General features: G+C 49.8%; 1 protein-coding gene across 2 annotated transcripts in view; it reads right to left on the bottom strand.

Annotated features, from left to right (window-relative positions):
* Positions 1-11,905: 11,905 nt before the first annotated feature.
* The window catches only part of SSUH2 (ssu-2 homolog), a 30,576-nt gene continuing 26,645 nt past the window's right edge, over positions 11,906-15,836 (bottom strand). For both annotated transcript variants that reach the window (XM_040492097.1, XM_040492098.1), the window contains exon 12: positions 11,906-14,372. In XM_040492097.1, the coding sequence (XP_040348031.1) occupies positions 14,226-14,372 (147 nt within the window). In that variant the 3' untranslated portion in view covers positions 11,906-14,225. The remainder of the gene's footprint in view (positions 14,373-15,836) is intronic.

The raw sequence follows: 15,836 nt of genomic DNA, 5'->3' as shown, positions 1-15,836 counted from the left end.
TGTTTCCGATTCTGTGTCTCCCTCTCTCTCTGCCCCTCCCCCGTTCATGCTCTGTCTCTCTCTGTCCCAAAAAATAAATAAACGTTGAAAAAAAATAAAATAAAATAAAAAAATAAATAAAAACCATGTTTATCCATAATGTTTACTCATAATGCTAAGAGAAGGGAGTAGAATACAAAGTTGTAGGAACAGAATGACCACTATACTGGAAAAAAAAAAAAAAAAGCCTGGAAGAAAATATACTAAAATAGCAACTGAGTTCTAAGTGGTAAGATCCTGCGTATTTCTATTTTATGCCGTGATTTTCAAATGCCCTATAATGAACCTGAATTGCTTTTATAACCAGAAAAATGGAGGAGTATCTTTTCAATCTCCTAGCTGACTTGCCCGGACTGTTCTGTAAGTGCCTGAGCTCTGCACCCTCCAATCTGGCCAGCTGCCCTCTGTACTTACTTGTCTGACATCTCCTCTGGTTGACAGCGTAACTAATCTTAAACCAAGCCCTGTGTTCGCGATCCTTCAGTTCTTTCAACGCTGCCATCTACCTGACATGTAACGTTGAGCCCCTTACAGTTTTCACATCAGTGAAGTGATCACCCCCAGCCATTCTCCAACTCCCCACTCTCTGAGTCTCCAGATCCTCATTGTCCCCAGCCTCAGTCGAAAGAGGACCACACCGGGATGGGGCAAGGGGCCCCAGCCTGGGTAAGTTCCTAGGGCCACCCTGATTATTTTGGGACTCACAGTTTTTACTTCCCAGAGACCATAGCTGCACAAGAGCACCTGTTGGCTACAACCGGAAGTCAGCGATTCCCTCGCCTGAGTGAACTGCTGCTCGGGCCTCCCACCCAGGATGCAGAACCCATGCCTCTCAGGCTTCGGGGAGAAATGCGCTCATACCAAGAGCGTTGGTCAGTGTCTTGGTGGGAAACAGCCAGCACACTCAAATTAGGACAATTTAGGGAGTGTTTAATAGAAGAAAATTTTACAAAGGTGTGGGCAGGGTGTGGTTGGTTCCCTGGGGCTGGCAACAGCCAACTCGAGGTAATGTGGAAGCAGAGGAACAAACAGCCCCCCATCCCCGCCACACACATCTCACTCTCCTCCTTCCCTCTGATGCCCTGACCAGACATAAATTGGCTCCACATTGGCCAAACCAAAAGGAAGCCAGAGGGCAAGAGAACCTCTGCCAGACGGCCTCCCAGGCCATAGAAGCAAAGAGAAGAGATTCAGGCCACCAAACCTTGGGGATCTCTTAACAATTTCTACTCACACTGTGTATGTTCCCAGGGAAGGCCCACACCACCCAGCACCCTGAATTTCTCTTGAAATGTCCCCCACCTGACACTTCAACATTCCTCAGGCCCTTCTCTGCTATTCCTCCTGTCTGTCTTCCTTCCTCCACACAGTGGTCGGGTTTTTTCATTTTTGTTTTGTTGGTTTTGTTTTGTTTTGGAGAGAGAGAGAATGCGAGGGAGAGGGGCGGAAGGAGGGAGGGAGGGAGCGAGAGAGAGAGAGAGAGAGAGAGAGAGAGAATGAGAATGAGAATGAGAATGAGAATCTTAAGCAGGCTCCACACTCAGCACAGAGCTTGATCCCACCATCCCAGGATCATGACCCAAGTGGAAATCAAGAGTCAACCGACTAAGCCACCCAGGAGCCCCCAGATGTCAGCTTTTAAAACCTCCCCAATGTCCAACTGCCCCCTCCTTAATTATGCAGAGCCACTTATAAGGCATCCTGCTCTCTGTTCCAAGGGGTCATCACAACATCTCTTCCGGGCCATACAGCCCCCTCCCCCAGAGGCAGTTTGGCAAATCATTTTCTCATCTCGCTTCACGTTTTTGTCATTCGTGTTGCACAGCTCCAAGTCATTATCAGCCGCAAAGCCTTGTGTGGGGAGTGTTGCAAAAATAAATTAATAATTCTCCCTAATTGATCTGGATAAACACATGTCTGTCAATACAAATCCCATCCCTTCACAGATCATTTGCCGCATCTCCAGCTCTATGCTCCAGGGCAAAGCTAAGAAGGCTTTTCTGCATCTGTACAGGGGCAGTCACTGAGTGGATCTTTCTTTGAGAAAGCTCTCTCAGAGCCAAGCTGGAGGGATGAGAGAAATCAGCAGAGGCCAGGAGGATTTTCATGTTTGCATAATGAAATCTGGTCTGTTCCCTTGCAAGAGTCGAGATTCCCTCATGCCTACCAACCACCACAGACCCAAAGCCACCTGCCCAGTCTGCCTGTCGCTGCCCAGGGCCAGACCGCACTGGCTCCTGCAGCCCAGCTTGCCCTCATTCACTCTGTCATTCTAAGAGGCTGCATTCTGCACTACCTGAAGACAGCATGTGTCCCTTAGAAGCAATTGGCTTTTTGTCTTCCTGAACCAGCTCCCCACTTTGAGGCAGAGCAATCCTCAGTGGACAGTGTGCCACAGGGAGGAAGGAGAGTGGAGAGCCTGACTTTGCTGCCTAGCTTCAGAGAGTCTCAGCCCAGCCCCTGCATCCTCAAAGGAAACTGTGCACCCAGGTTTCTATCATGTATGACACTGAACAGGTCCAAGCTCACTGTCTCAGGATGAAAAGAGGTTGGTTGGGGAAGGGGCCAATCTAAAGTGTGCACAAATGCTGCCCTGGGCATTGTTTATTCGGTCCCATGGATTCTCCTCTCATTCTGGGAATGGCACCCAGATTATCCTAAGGGAACCAAGCTTCTCCCCTTTTGTATCCAGGAGGTTTCCATGGAGCTGGTTCCATCCTTGGATCAAGGCTTGGCTGATCAGCTCATTTCATCACCCGGGCCACAGGCATTGGCACTAAGCTGGCCCAAACCAGGCCATTCAGCCCAATGAGTCTCAGTACTGGAACCTTTTCTGGAGCAATCAGGAAAGCCATGTGCACTTAGCTGTAAGAGTTGCTGAGAGAGTCAGCATAAGCCTGGAATTAAGGTGCAGGGACAGCATGTCACCCAACTGGACAAGAATTGGAGGGAAACAGGTTCCCATGGCACTGTTTCAACCTCTGGGTGCACCCAGGCCCCAGGCCAGAAACCACCTGAGGCTTTCCAGTTCTGCATGTCAACAAACTGTTTCCATCAGGGTGAGCAAGGCTTCTGGGACCCACAACCAAGTGACCCAGCGGCCACGTGTCCATCTATGTTTTTCCTCCTCTGTAGCTAGGTCACTCTTTGCTGCTGGAGTCAGCAACATCTATCCCCTGCACACCTTCCTCTTCTGTCTTCGAGTGTCCTGCCTTGGTCTGGAGAGGGCGGTATGTGATGAGTGAGAGTCCTGGCCAAGCTGCACGGTGGATGTGTGGCAAGCTGGCAGGTCTGGGATAAGAGCATGGAAGCTGGACCTAGGGACGTCCGGGATCGGATGCCGGGAGAGAAGGTTCCGGATGTCCAAAATGGTCTGCATTGTGAGAAGTGGGGCGGGTTTGGGCTCCAGGACACGGCTCAACAGGAGTCATCAGTTACAAGAGGGGACAAAACTAGAGTCAGAACAGGGGCCTCACAGACAGTGGGAGGCTGAGCAGGGAAGAGAGGACAGGGAAGGAAGAACCATGCTCTGTGTTAGTATGTGCCTCCTGGGACTCCTGAACCTCTTCTGGTCTTAAAGGAACTCTCTTCAATTCCATACTGGAGGTCAAGAAACCAGAAGGTCCTGGCTCTGGTCCAACCCACGTGACTTTGGACAGGACGCTCAAGCTCTTTGCACTTCATTTTTCTCATCTTTGAAATGGGTCTTAAAGTAAATAGGTCTCAAAGGATTAATGAGTACATCAGATTGGGACAGTAGGTGGAAAAGTGTTTTATAAATAAGCAGTTAGAAGCTGGTGTGGTTTAAAAGGCTGTTTCCAGGGCACCTAGGTGGCTCAGTCGATTAAGTGTCTGACTCTTGATTTTGGCTCAGGTCATGATCTCACAGTTCATGAGTTTGAGCCCTATGTCAGGCTCTGCACTGACAGTGTGGAGCCTGCTTGGGGTTCTCTCTCGGCTTCTTTCCCTTCCCCTTCTTGCCCTTCCCCTCCCTCAAAATAAATAAATAAACTTTAAAAAATAAAAATAAAAGACAAAAGGCTGTTTCCTACATAACAGAAGGTCAATTTCAAAGAGACTTCAATGCCTAAGAAGGACGTAGGATTTGGAGCCTGAATGCTTTGAATTTCAGCCACGACTTTGACCCTTACTCTTTAGGAAACCTGGAACAAGACATTTTGCTTTTTTACGTTTCTGTTGGAACGTCTTTCAAATGAGAAACGCATTTCCAGCTTTCCCTCAGATCCAGAGTGAGAACCAAATGAGCATAAAAGAACTTAGTAAAATAAAACACCAAAATAGTAAACGGCTCTTTAATGAGCACTTACAGTGTGCCGTGCATTAAGTCATTAAGTCCTGCAGTGATCTCTGAGACAGACGCAACAAGAGTGATAATAATAGTCGCTGGCACTGGCTTAATGACAGTGACCACTACGGAGTGCTTAGTATGTGCTAGGCCCCCGGTAGGGGCTTTCCAGGCATTATACACCCTTAGTGCTCAAACCACCCCTGAAGGAGGAACTACTATTAACATCCCATTTTGCAGATGGGCAGACCGAGTGCTCAGAGATTGATGAGCCAAGGTCTTCAGGCTAAAAAGAGCATAGCTGGGATTTATCCAAATGTAGGGGTGATTTTACAATTTATCCCATACACGTTGTGGGATATATCATGTATCATATACAGTAGAACATATGAGTAACTCTAGCCGCGTGAATTCCTGGCAGGGAGAAGGATCACACAGGGCTCTGTTAGCCCCCTTCCCCAGGACGGTATCACAACTAGGAAGCCACGGACAGGACTGTTACTTGCACTGCAAAATAAAGTTCCTGCTCTCGGGTGTGGCTAAAGAGGTGACCTGGGACCCAGCCACCTTGAGAAGAGGCCAAGTCAGCTGCGGCCACAGAGAAAGTTGGGCCCCAAGTTTCTGCCCAAGAAGAACAATGCACTTCCTTCCAGCAGCTGCCAGGCTGGGGCCTCCCAAAAGCCGCAGCTGTTCCAGCCGCCTACAGGCAGGCACACTGTCCGCCCACCGGCCTCGGGCAGGCCCTGCTGCTGCTGTCAGCTGCTCCACACACTTTTCCCCTGGAGTCCTGGGGGTCACCCCCTCTTGGGCACATAAGCACACCGTCTATACTGGCCCACTGCATTTGCACCCAGGACTGAAAGCCAGACAGCATGGCTCTGCACTTTCCTGCTCTGTGACTTTGCACAAGTGATTTAAACTCTTGGGGCACCTGGGTGGCTCAGTCGGTTGAGCATCCGACTTCGGCTCGGGTCATGATCTCACAGTTCATGAGTTCGAGCCCCACATCGGGCTCTGTGCTGACAGCTCAGAGCCTGGAGACTGCTTCGGATTCTGTGTCTCCCTCTCCTGCTCATGCTCTGTCTCTAGCTCTCAAAAATGAATAAACGTTAAAAAAAAATTTAAACTCTCTGGGCCTCAATGTGCTTATCTGTAAAATGGGGATAAAAACTGTCCTTCCTTCACAAGGTTGTTAAGAAGATTTAGGGCTAAACGCTTGTAAAATGGTAGAATAGTGCCTGGCACTTGGTAAAGGCTTAATAAATGTTCACCGTGATTATTACCTGTTTCAATCAGTGAAAAGGGGAACAGGGAATTGGAAGGAATCGCAGTGCCTTCCCAAGTCAGGTTAGATGAATCCCACAGAGCTGTGCAGCACACTAAGGTGGGAGGAGGCGAGGTTCTGTTAGCATAATGAAGTCCAGATGTCGGGTTGGGTCTCCTGGATGGAGTCAGGACCGCCTATTTGGCCCCGTGCCTCTAACGCGAGATGCTTGGATTTCTACTGGGTGTTGGGGGCATCCAAAAGAAACAGGCAAGAAACACAGCATCTTTCCTTTTGACTTCTTCCAGGAATCCAGGACACCATCACGGAGGGCAAAGACCAGACTGAAAGACTGCCTGGGTGAGGGGGGCAGAGGTAAACAGCTAATGATGAGCCACCTTCATTCACAAGGTTACAGTGCTGTGCTGGGAGTCCCCCCAGAAGGCCCTGAGCTGACAGCCCATTCTCGCCTTGTCACACTGAGACTCACAGGTGCCTGGTGGGGGAGCATTACCGCCCCCATTTTGCAGATGGAAACTCAGGCCCCAAAAGGTGACCTGTGGCCTCACATGGCTAAAGAAAGCCAAGCGGAAGCAATCATTTGGTTCACGGTGCTGATAAATCCGTGGGAAGAAAGTGCTTTGATGTTGACAGCGCAGGGCTCAGCAGGCACTGGAATCCCGGGGGGCTGAATCATGACTCTCTGAGACCTCTGAGAAGCATGTGGGTTCCAAAGGCAAGGAGGAAATCAGTAAGAGAGAACACCCCTTCACAGAGAGGTAAGGGGTGTTCAAATTCACTGCTGAATTCAGATTCAGCAGTTCAAATGTCATCTCTTCCAAGGGGCCTTCACCGCTCCCCACTGGGTCAAATCAATGCCCCCTCCCTCCAAGTCCTTTTAGCCTCCAACTCCACTCCATTCAGCCCCGGAATGCTCGGGGCTGAGGCTCTAGCTATAAACTGGATCCAGCTCTTTACTCCTTAAGGGATACAAACTTCAGGGAGATAGGTGTCACAGGTAGGGCTCCCCCCAAAGCAGGTCCTGAACCAAGGATTGCAATGGGAGTCCTTGCAATCCTTTAGTTGGAAGGTGATTCCAGGAAACAATAGTAGGAGTGAGAGGAAATGCTACCTAACAAGTAGGAAGGCAGGGAGCATGCATACTGGAGCTGATACCGCTGTGGCCACCTAGAGCTCAGTCCCACTGGGGAGCACCAGAGGGCGATAGAGAGCACACCTCAGCGTCGTCCTGCCCTAGGAGCTGGGGTTATTGATTCTCTAATCCCCACCTCCACATCATCTTCCCGGCACTGCCCCCCCCCTGCCCGGCTCAGTAAGGCGTCATCAGCGTGCCTGGGAACAAGGAGTGACTAAGGCATGAGTGTCTTACAGCTCTTATTGCCAAGTCATTATCATGCCTGTCTCCCCCACTAAACCAGGTAGATCATGGACTCTGGAGTCACACTGCCCATGTCTAAATCCTTGCTTCTCCCCTCAAAGTGGGACCTTGATTTAACTTCTCTGGACCTTAATGCCCTCCTCTGTCAAGTGGAGGTAATAATAATACCTACCCGGTAGGGCTCACATCAGTTAGCACATATGAAGGACCTAGGACAGCAACTGATACATGATTAATTCTCTAAAAATGTTCACCATTATCTTAAAGAACAGTCCTCAAGGCTAGGAGGTCAGTGGCTGACCTGATTCAACTTTGTTCTCCCTGTGACTGCCCTAGTCAGTGCCCAGCACAGAGAAGGTCTCGGTTTTGGGGTTTCTTTTTTAAGTTTTATTTATTTATTTTGAGGGGGGAAGGGAGGGAGGGGCAGAGACAGAGACAGAACCCTAAGCAGGGTCCTCACTGCCAGCATAGAGCCCCATGTGGGGCTCAAGCTCACAAACCCATGAGATCACGACCTGAGCTGAAATCAAGATTTGGAGGCTTAGAGAAGGAGTCAGTCGTATCTACTGAACGAATGAACGAATGAGTCAGTGAGTGAACGAATGAATTGGTTTCGAGAGCCAATGTGTTGACCTCAACCATTAACTTCTGGTTTGGCATCTGCAGCCTGGCTTCCTAAATGTCAGTCAGTATTGTTTCCCATGATGTCCTTCTGGAAGGATAAAACATTTTAACTGGAGCCTCTGAATGATATTCAGTATAAATATACTGCATGCATTCCTGAAGAACTTTCTGGAGACACCTCAATCTCCCTGAGGCCTGGATCTTGCAAGGGTCTCCGTGGCCCATGAACTGCTGAGCACCACCTTCCTAAAGTTCTGATTTCATGAGACAAGGAACTCACTTGTGGGAGAAACTGCTCCAAGGTTTTGTGTGCGTGCACCTGCTGCCCCCTGGTGGGCAGGATCAAAAGTAACAGGAAACCTTAGAAACCATCAAGGTTATCTTTCCCACTGGTAATAAGAAAGATATATATATATATACATATATATATGCAGTGTGCTGATTTACAAGCACTTTCACATTCCAAGTCTTATGTGAGCCTTCAAACAACCCTGGGATGTAGGTAGGGCAGGGACTGTCCCCATTTCATAGAAGAAGCTGAGGTTTTGAGAAAGTAAGCCCACAGTGAGCTAAGAACTGAAATTTAAGGCAGACAATTTTGATTCCAAAGCCCAATCATTTTGACTCCAAATGCCAATTTCCTGTTCTATGCACAAGAATCATCTCGGGGCATTTATTAAGGCTACAGAATCTTAGACACCAATATCCTGAATATCCAGGGGTGAGACGGGGAATCTTGATCTTTGACGAACTTTCTAGGGAAGGCTGCTGCAGTCAGGTCCCAACACTCTGACTGGCTTTTGGAAACCACTGCCTTGTATCACATAGCGTTAGATTCTGTACTTAGACACCATCTGCCTTATTCTGTGCTGCTCTAACAGAGTACCATAGACTAGGTGGCTTAGAAGCAAAAGAAAGTTGTGCCTCACAGTTCTAGATGCTGGAAGTTCAAGATCAAGGGATCAGAAGACCACCAGTGTGTGGTGAGGGTGTGATTCTTAGTTCATAGACGTTGTCTTCTCACTATATCCTCACATGGCAAAGGAGATCCCTGTCTATTCTATAAAGGCACTAATCTCATTGATGCGGGCTCTACCTTCATGACCTAATTACCTCCCAAAGGTCCCATCTCCAAATACCATCACATTCCGGGGTTAGGGTATCAACATATGAATTTTTCAGGGATACACATAGTCTACAGAACCCTCCTTCTGCTCTACCCCCAATGTTAAGGGGGTAGATCTCTCTCTCCCAATAGTTGCCTCTTCCTGTATACTATTAACCTATACATACTACTAACCTCTCACACCATTGAGGACTCAAATGCCACACAAACCACACACACTATTCATTGCATCTCCCACAAGGTGCATGAGTCCACATGGTGAATTGTGGCTGAGCCAGAATGGGAAGCCCAGGCTGTGGCCACAAGGCCACATCATGTGGCTTTGTGCACACTGTGCTATCTCCCCTACAGAATGCCCCACCCTCTGCCCCAACCCCCTTAAAGTCATGCCTGGCTTTCCAACCATGGGACAGAAACTAATTGTTACTAAAATGACAGTGACTAATTTTGCCCTAAAATATTAGCTCTTGAAAATATTAGCTCCCTATTATCCAGGTCACCTCTTTCTTCTCCTTCAGGGGAAGACACAGCCTTTCCCAGTATGGAGCACCTACTGACTGAGCTCTGCACATCCCGTCCCTTTCCAACATGCCCTGCAAATCTAGTGCTGTCATCCCCATCTCACCGGTGACGAAACACGGTCAGCAAGATGAGTGAATTGCTGTCACTCAGCTGACAACAGACAGAGCCAGAGCTTCAACCAGAGGGTATATGACCCCCAAAGCCACGTCCCTCCACAGTCCCCGACCACTAGACACAAGCATATGCAGCCTGGAATTCTGAGGGTAAGCCGGCGGAGTCCAGGCTGCTTGAGCCAGAAGGGTCTCTCCTCCTGCTGAGAAACATAACTCCACCTGGGTTGTTTGTCCTGACTGTGAATAAAACAGTTGTCTCTTCATTCTCCATAGCAAGGGCTGCATGTGAACTAGAAACTGAAGTTGGCCATGGGCTCAACAAGCTAACCATACAATGAAGGTTGGGTATTGGGAGCTACACGGAATAACAGGGCCCTGGAGCTAAGGGAGGAAAACTAGGTCAGGGGAGGAAGTTCCTCCAGCCTTTTAAGCAGTATGCTCCCCATCTGGCAAACACACACACACGCACGCACGCACCCCCTATACATGCACAGCCCATATACACACACACCATATACATGCACACACACAGACATATACACATACACATGCACACACATACAATGTACATGCAAACTCCATGCGCACACACATACATAAACATGCACACACATACCACATACATGCACACATACACATGCACACACTCATACATACACAATGTACATGCACACTCCATACACACATGCACACACATGCACACACACCCTATACATGCACACCCCATGCACACAAACATGCACACACACACTTATACACCTATACCTCATGCACACACACATGCACACAGGATACACACACCCTATACATGGACATCCCATGCATACAACCCTATACATACACACTCCATGCACACAAACATGCAAATATACACACATGTGCATACACCATGCATATGTACACACATATCATGAATGCACCCATGCACATGTACACACATATACACATATGTACACACACACAAGCACACATGTATCCTCTCTCATTCCAGGACCATATCCTTCCCCTGAGACCAAGGTCAGTCCAAATTCTTATTTTAACAGCCAAACTGCAGAGGATAGCAGCCCTACAACCCCAGCAAATACAGAGAAGGGAAGTTCAGGGTTTAGACGGGAAAGGACCCAATCCCAATTTCACCTCTCTGGCTTAAGATGTCATTTGGGGCAGAGTACACAAAAAAACTCCGGAACACCATCCCTGGATAAACTCAGCACTTTCTGTGTGTGCCTCTAGTGGACAGGTGCCCAACTTCCAGGGGTCTCTCTGATAGTCCCAGGCTGCCCCCAGTTTAGGGGGAGAGGGTTCCACGTGACCTAGGCTGGCCAATTCAGTCACTACATTCACTGGTCAGTGATTGGTTCAAGAATGGGCATGTGACCCAAAACAAGCCACTGAGAACCTTCCCTGCGACCTCTGTGTGAGAGTCTCTGGAAAATTAGCTTGCAGCCCCCTCTTTCCTGAGGTCATTGAACTCATATGATGAAATTCCAGAGCTGCTGGTAGCTGTCTTACTGCCAAGTATGGAAAGCTTGCCTGTGAACAAAAGCAAAAAAGAGAAAAGCAGATAGGAAAAAGAGGGAAGCAGGGCAGGAGAGACCACGTTGGAATGAAATCCTTCAAATCCCTGGATCCAGCTATACCTGAAGCTGGTAAACTTTATTAAGGGATAAGAGCTAATCAATGAGTCAATTTGAGTCACTGTCACCTGTAATCACTACTACTGACTTGGGTCTTAGGTATCCTCCTCTTATAAAGCTACCTGACTATCACATTCATTCTTTCATTGTCCCCTGCATATATTCTCTCCTACTATCCTATAGTCTTCGGGCAGAGACTGCAGATCTCCATGAAACCCTCACAAAGCCCAGCATGGTTCTGGCCATCTGGCAGACTGACCATCAGTGAATAGAGAAGAACAGGGCTGGGGCTCTCCTTTGGGAAAGCAACAAAGAATAAGCAAATCACTTGAGTTTGTGTCCTTTTAAAACAGAATGGAGACCAGAGCCACAGTCTGTGGTGGCCAGTGTTGGGGTCCAAGCTGTCCTAATATTCTAATCTCTAACCCCCCCCCCCCCCCCCAGTGACTTCAACTAGGTTTAGGGCTACACACGGGCCAACTGAGCCCGGGGATCATAGAAAGAGGCAGAAATAGAAAATGAAGTCATACCCTGGCTGCAGCGAAGGTCATAAAAATAGCTAACACTGCAGGGAGAAACAAACGACTGTTATCAAACAGCCAGAAGACCCAGGATTTATTTGGGACTTTTACCAGAACCACGGGAACTAAGGGCCCTGTGGCTAGTAACCCACCGGTACTCGACTGGAACAGTGTCTCTCCGGACCCACTTAATTCCAGCTAGATTTTCTCTTTGGGTTCACACACCAACAGTATGTACTGGTCACTGGACACTTTTTTTTTTATCCTAAAAGGGACACTCATGTATAGACCACTTACCTACCCTGTTTTTAAAAACAGAAAACAAAAAAGCAATTGAATGCACAAACTGAACTATTGCAGAGGAATGAGAAGAAAGTAATATTTTAATGCACGTTATGTGAATTTGTGGACGCTCAGGCAGGACTGCATGAGGAGCAGTAATGGGGTCGTCAGGGAGTTACTCCTTTGGACTTCAGGGTAATAAGAGATCCAGAAGCAACCTCAAACAAGACATGCAGGAAAATCAAAGAACAGAGCCGAACGCTAAATAAGAATTACCACTGCATCAATCTCAGCCACTGCTGAGATTTTGTGTAACCAGGTTCTCTGTGAATGTCAGTGGGGTATCTGCAAGTTGTGTAAGATGTGACACAGGCTTCGTCATACGGATTGCTAGACATCCCGCCTTCCTGGACTCCATCTACCAAATGCCAACCGTGTCCCTTCCAATCACTGCAACAAACAAAGCCCATGCCCTCCGTTGGTACAAACGCCCCCAGAAGCATCCCCTCTGAGGCCCACAGAGGTAAGCTGGAGGAACCGCAGGGTTAGAGGTGTTGGCCTCCCAGACTTGAGCGTGACAGAGCTACAGGAGGAAGAGGAGGAAGGGAGGCTTGTAGTACTCTCCCGTAGTAGTCCGTCCACAGGGGCAGAATGCACCACCACCCAGGGGTGCACCTCATCCTGGCCTCAGCCTCCCCTATAGGCGGAGCCTGTGGCATTGGCGGGGGGCAGCTGGATCCAGGGGCCAAGTCTGAGCCGGGAAGGTTTGCCAGTTCAGGTGACTCAGGGTCTCCCAGCTCACGGCCCTTTGCTTCTGCATTTCCCCTTGTCTGCCAGGTGGTCCCAAGCGAGCAGGACACCCCTCCCAGGGCTGTGGCTCCCTGTTAGCAAGACCCCCACCGGTACGTAGTTCGGCCAGGCTTGGTGGGGAAGGGGCGACAGGAGTAACTGAACAGGACACAGCGAGTTCCGGGGGGTGGGGTGTAACAGGTGAAGGTGAAGTGCTCATCTGCATACCATCTGTCAACAGTGCCCTGGGGGGGTGGTCTCAGACATCCCAAGCTTCTTCTAACCAGGCCTGTTATGTCCACATCCTCGCACACCGAGGTGGACAAGGGCTGCAGGCCAGCAGGGGCCTGGGGATCAAGAGGGCGCAGACTGACCCTCTCGGTGTGTAGCGATTCCCTTCTGGGTAGGGTGCGGATGGAACAGTATGACAGGGGCCTCTGGTTACCCCCAACCAGCTGCACAGCGGCCTGCCTGGCCCCCAAAACAGCCTGGGCGTTCAGTCTTCAGAGCATCTTCCATACCCACCCAGCCTTGCTGCACGTGACTGGGTTCATAGAACACCCTTCCACGTGAGCAGGTTCTAAGGTAGGCAGGTGATGTAAGAACCCGCATATACCCCAAATCGCGCTCCAAAGCCGACCCTCACATGTGCACCGTGTCACCATCCAATACAGCAGCTTTGTCCCCTGGCCTGGAAACAGATCTCTAGTTTTTCAGTTGGGGTGTGTGTGCGGGGTGCCTACCCCTGGAGCTGCCACGTGGAGAGGAAGCCCAGGCTGCACAGAGAGGTCGCATGTAGGTGTCCAGCTCATGGCCCCTCGCGGACGTCCCAGCCAACGGCCACCATCAGCAGCCAGACCCCTCGGTGAACCAGCTTTCAGATGATTTCAGTCCCCTGCTTTTGAGGCACCAGAGTGTTCAAATCTTCCCCGTGAGGCTTCAGACATCACAGAGCAGAAATAAACCATCTCCGCTGTGACGGTAGCTGAATTCCTAGCCCACAGAATGGGGTGTAAATGTTCTTCTCTTCTCTTTTTTTTTTTTTAAGTAGGCTTCACGCCCAGCGCAGAGCTTGAACTCACGACCTTGATGTCGAGACGTGAGCTGAGATCAAGAATTGGATGCTTCCGCAACTGAGCCGCCCAGGCACCCCTAAATTTTGTTCTTGATGCTTCGAGAGCACTCTTTGGTATGCATTAAGAGGCAGCCAATCTGTAGGACACCTTTAAACATCTCAGTAACACTCAGCTGGGCCAAAGGCACTGACAGTGGCACAACAGAACTGAGGCAAGCAAGTCAAGGAAGAAGCAAAATCAAACTGCAAGCTCGATCGGGGCGCTGGCTTCGAGACCGGAGGCGTGGCCCCGGCCATTTCAATGATGTGTTGTGAAGAAACGTGTGTAGGTTAAACGCGTGCTGGATTCCACCAGGCGAGCTCTGGGGAAGACTTGTGGCTTGACAGATGATAAGCTGAATTGTCTGAAAGGACACACCAGGGTTTATACGAGATGGTTCAATGGAGCCAGCGATGAGTGAGCTCGGGGACCTCGGCTGTGCTCCGTGGCAAACGAGACTGGCAGGCCGTGGAGACAGCTGTGCCCTGTCAGATGATGGTGCAGCCAAAGCAGTACCGGTCCGGGTAGTCTACCACATGTACCCTGTGGTCAGTGCCATAGATGTAGTAGACATATGTCTGGCCCCGGTACCAGTAATGGACTTCCGTGACGGGGATCAGCTCAATGGTCTGGCGCTGGGGAAACAACGGGCCGAGAAAAACTTCAGCGTTCGAGTCACTTGCCTGCTCAAGAATCTTCAGTAGCTCCCTACTACTCTGTGGGATGAAGTTTATGCTCTGGAGTTGGCGTTTTGGCTCCCATATGCCTTTCTAGATGTACCTCATACTACACTCCTTCAAACACACTGAGCTCTGGCCCAAACCGACTTCTCAGCTTTAGCCACTATCTGATTCTATGTTTCAGAAAGTGGGGGGGGGGGGGGGGGGGGCCACCCCCGGGGCGGCCCAGGGTGTATGGAAAGCCACCAGCCAAACAGGACATCTTCCAGAAGCATTAATTTTTAGATGGGGAGGAAGGGCAGAGAAAGGTGGAAGAGAAAGTCATTTTAAACATTTTTGTATTAAAACAACCATGGAGGGGTGCCTGGGTGGCTCAGTCGGTTCCGCGGTCAACTCTTGATGTCCGTTCAAGTCATGACCTCCCAGTTTGTGAGTTTGAGCCCCATGTCAGGCTCTGTGCTGGCATCGCAGAGCCTGCTTAGGATTCTCTCTCCATCTTTCTGTGCCCCTCCCCCATGCTCTGTAAATAAATAAGTTTAATTTAAAAAAACAACCATGGAGATGTTAAGGAGTCCACGACACAATCTGAACTAAAATATAAGGTTAAACGTTGACACCAAAGAAATTCCAAAGTCTGCTAGTCTGCTTCAGGCTATTTTCACAGGACCCTGCCTCTCCCACCATGGTTTTGCTCTGACCTCCCTTTGAAAGCGGTCCTTCTCAAACACCCCCCCTCCTTTTACAAACGGGGAAACTGAGGCCCATGGGCTCACGGAATTTCAGGTTGGGAACATCATCCAGGTCAAGGTCCGTGTGGGTAGTGCTCTACACTCCTCCCAGCACGTGGCCTGTACCTGAGAGCCTGGGGCACTCACTTCCCCCAGCAGAGTGGTCCTGAAGTGTCCCATTCTCTGGCCCCTCTGCTGAGCAGTTACTCTACAACCTTCCAGAATTGCAGGGCCCTGCATAGAACGTGGGAGACCACCCTGGGAGAGAACACGGGCGTCCAGCTGAAACACCCACCCCCATTAGCGCTAGGTGCTGCTGTGTTGGGACAGCTCCATACAGGGGACACAGCAAAGTCACTCCTCATCACTCAAGCTAAGCTTCCTTGGGGATGTACTGCAGGCCAGGCTCTGTGTCAAAACCCCAACGTTCTCCAGCACAAGCTGCTTCTTTGTCCCAGACTCACATCTTGGGGGATCCCAAACCCAGAGGGAAGTGGTGTGGATGGCCCAGGATTAGACCTTCCTCCTTCAGGGTGTTCCATTCCTTGGGAATAGCTCCAGCTCTCTCACTGTAGGTGAAGGTCCAGAGGCCTTCAGGGAAGGAGAAACAGGCCAGGGAGGGGGGCTGTGAAAAAAAGGACCCCTGTTCCACTGGAGGGGCGGCTGAAGGGCAGTGTGATATTGCGGCAGG

Source organism: Herpailurus yagouaroundi, unplaced genomic scaffold, assembly GCF_014898765.1.
Source record: "Herpailurus yagouaroundi ecotype Mexico unplaced genomic scaffold, PumYag 183, whole genome shotgun sequence".
Taxonomy (NCBI): Eukaryota; Metazoa; Chordata; class Mammalia; order Carnivora; family Felidae; genus Herpailurus; species Herpailurus yagouaroundi.
This window is presented reverse-complemented; position numbering and strand designations above follow the sequence as displayed.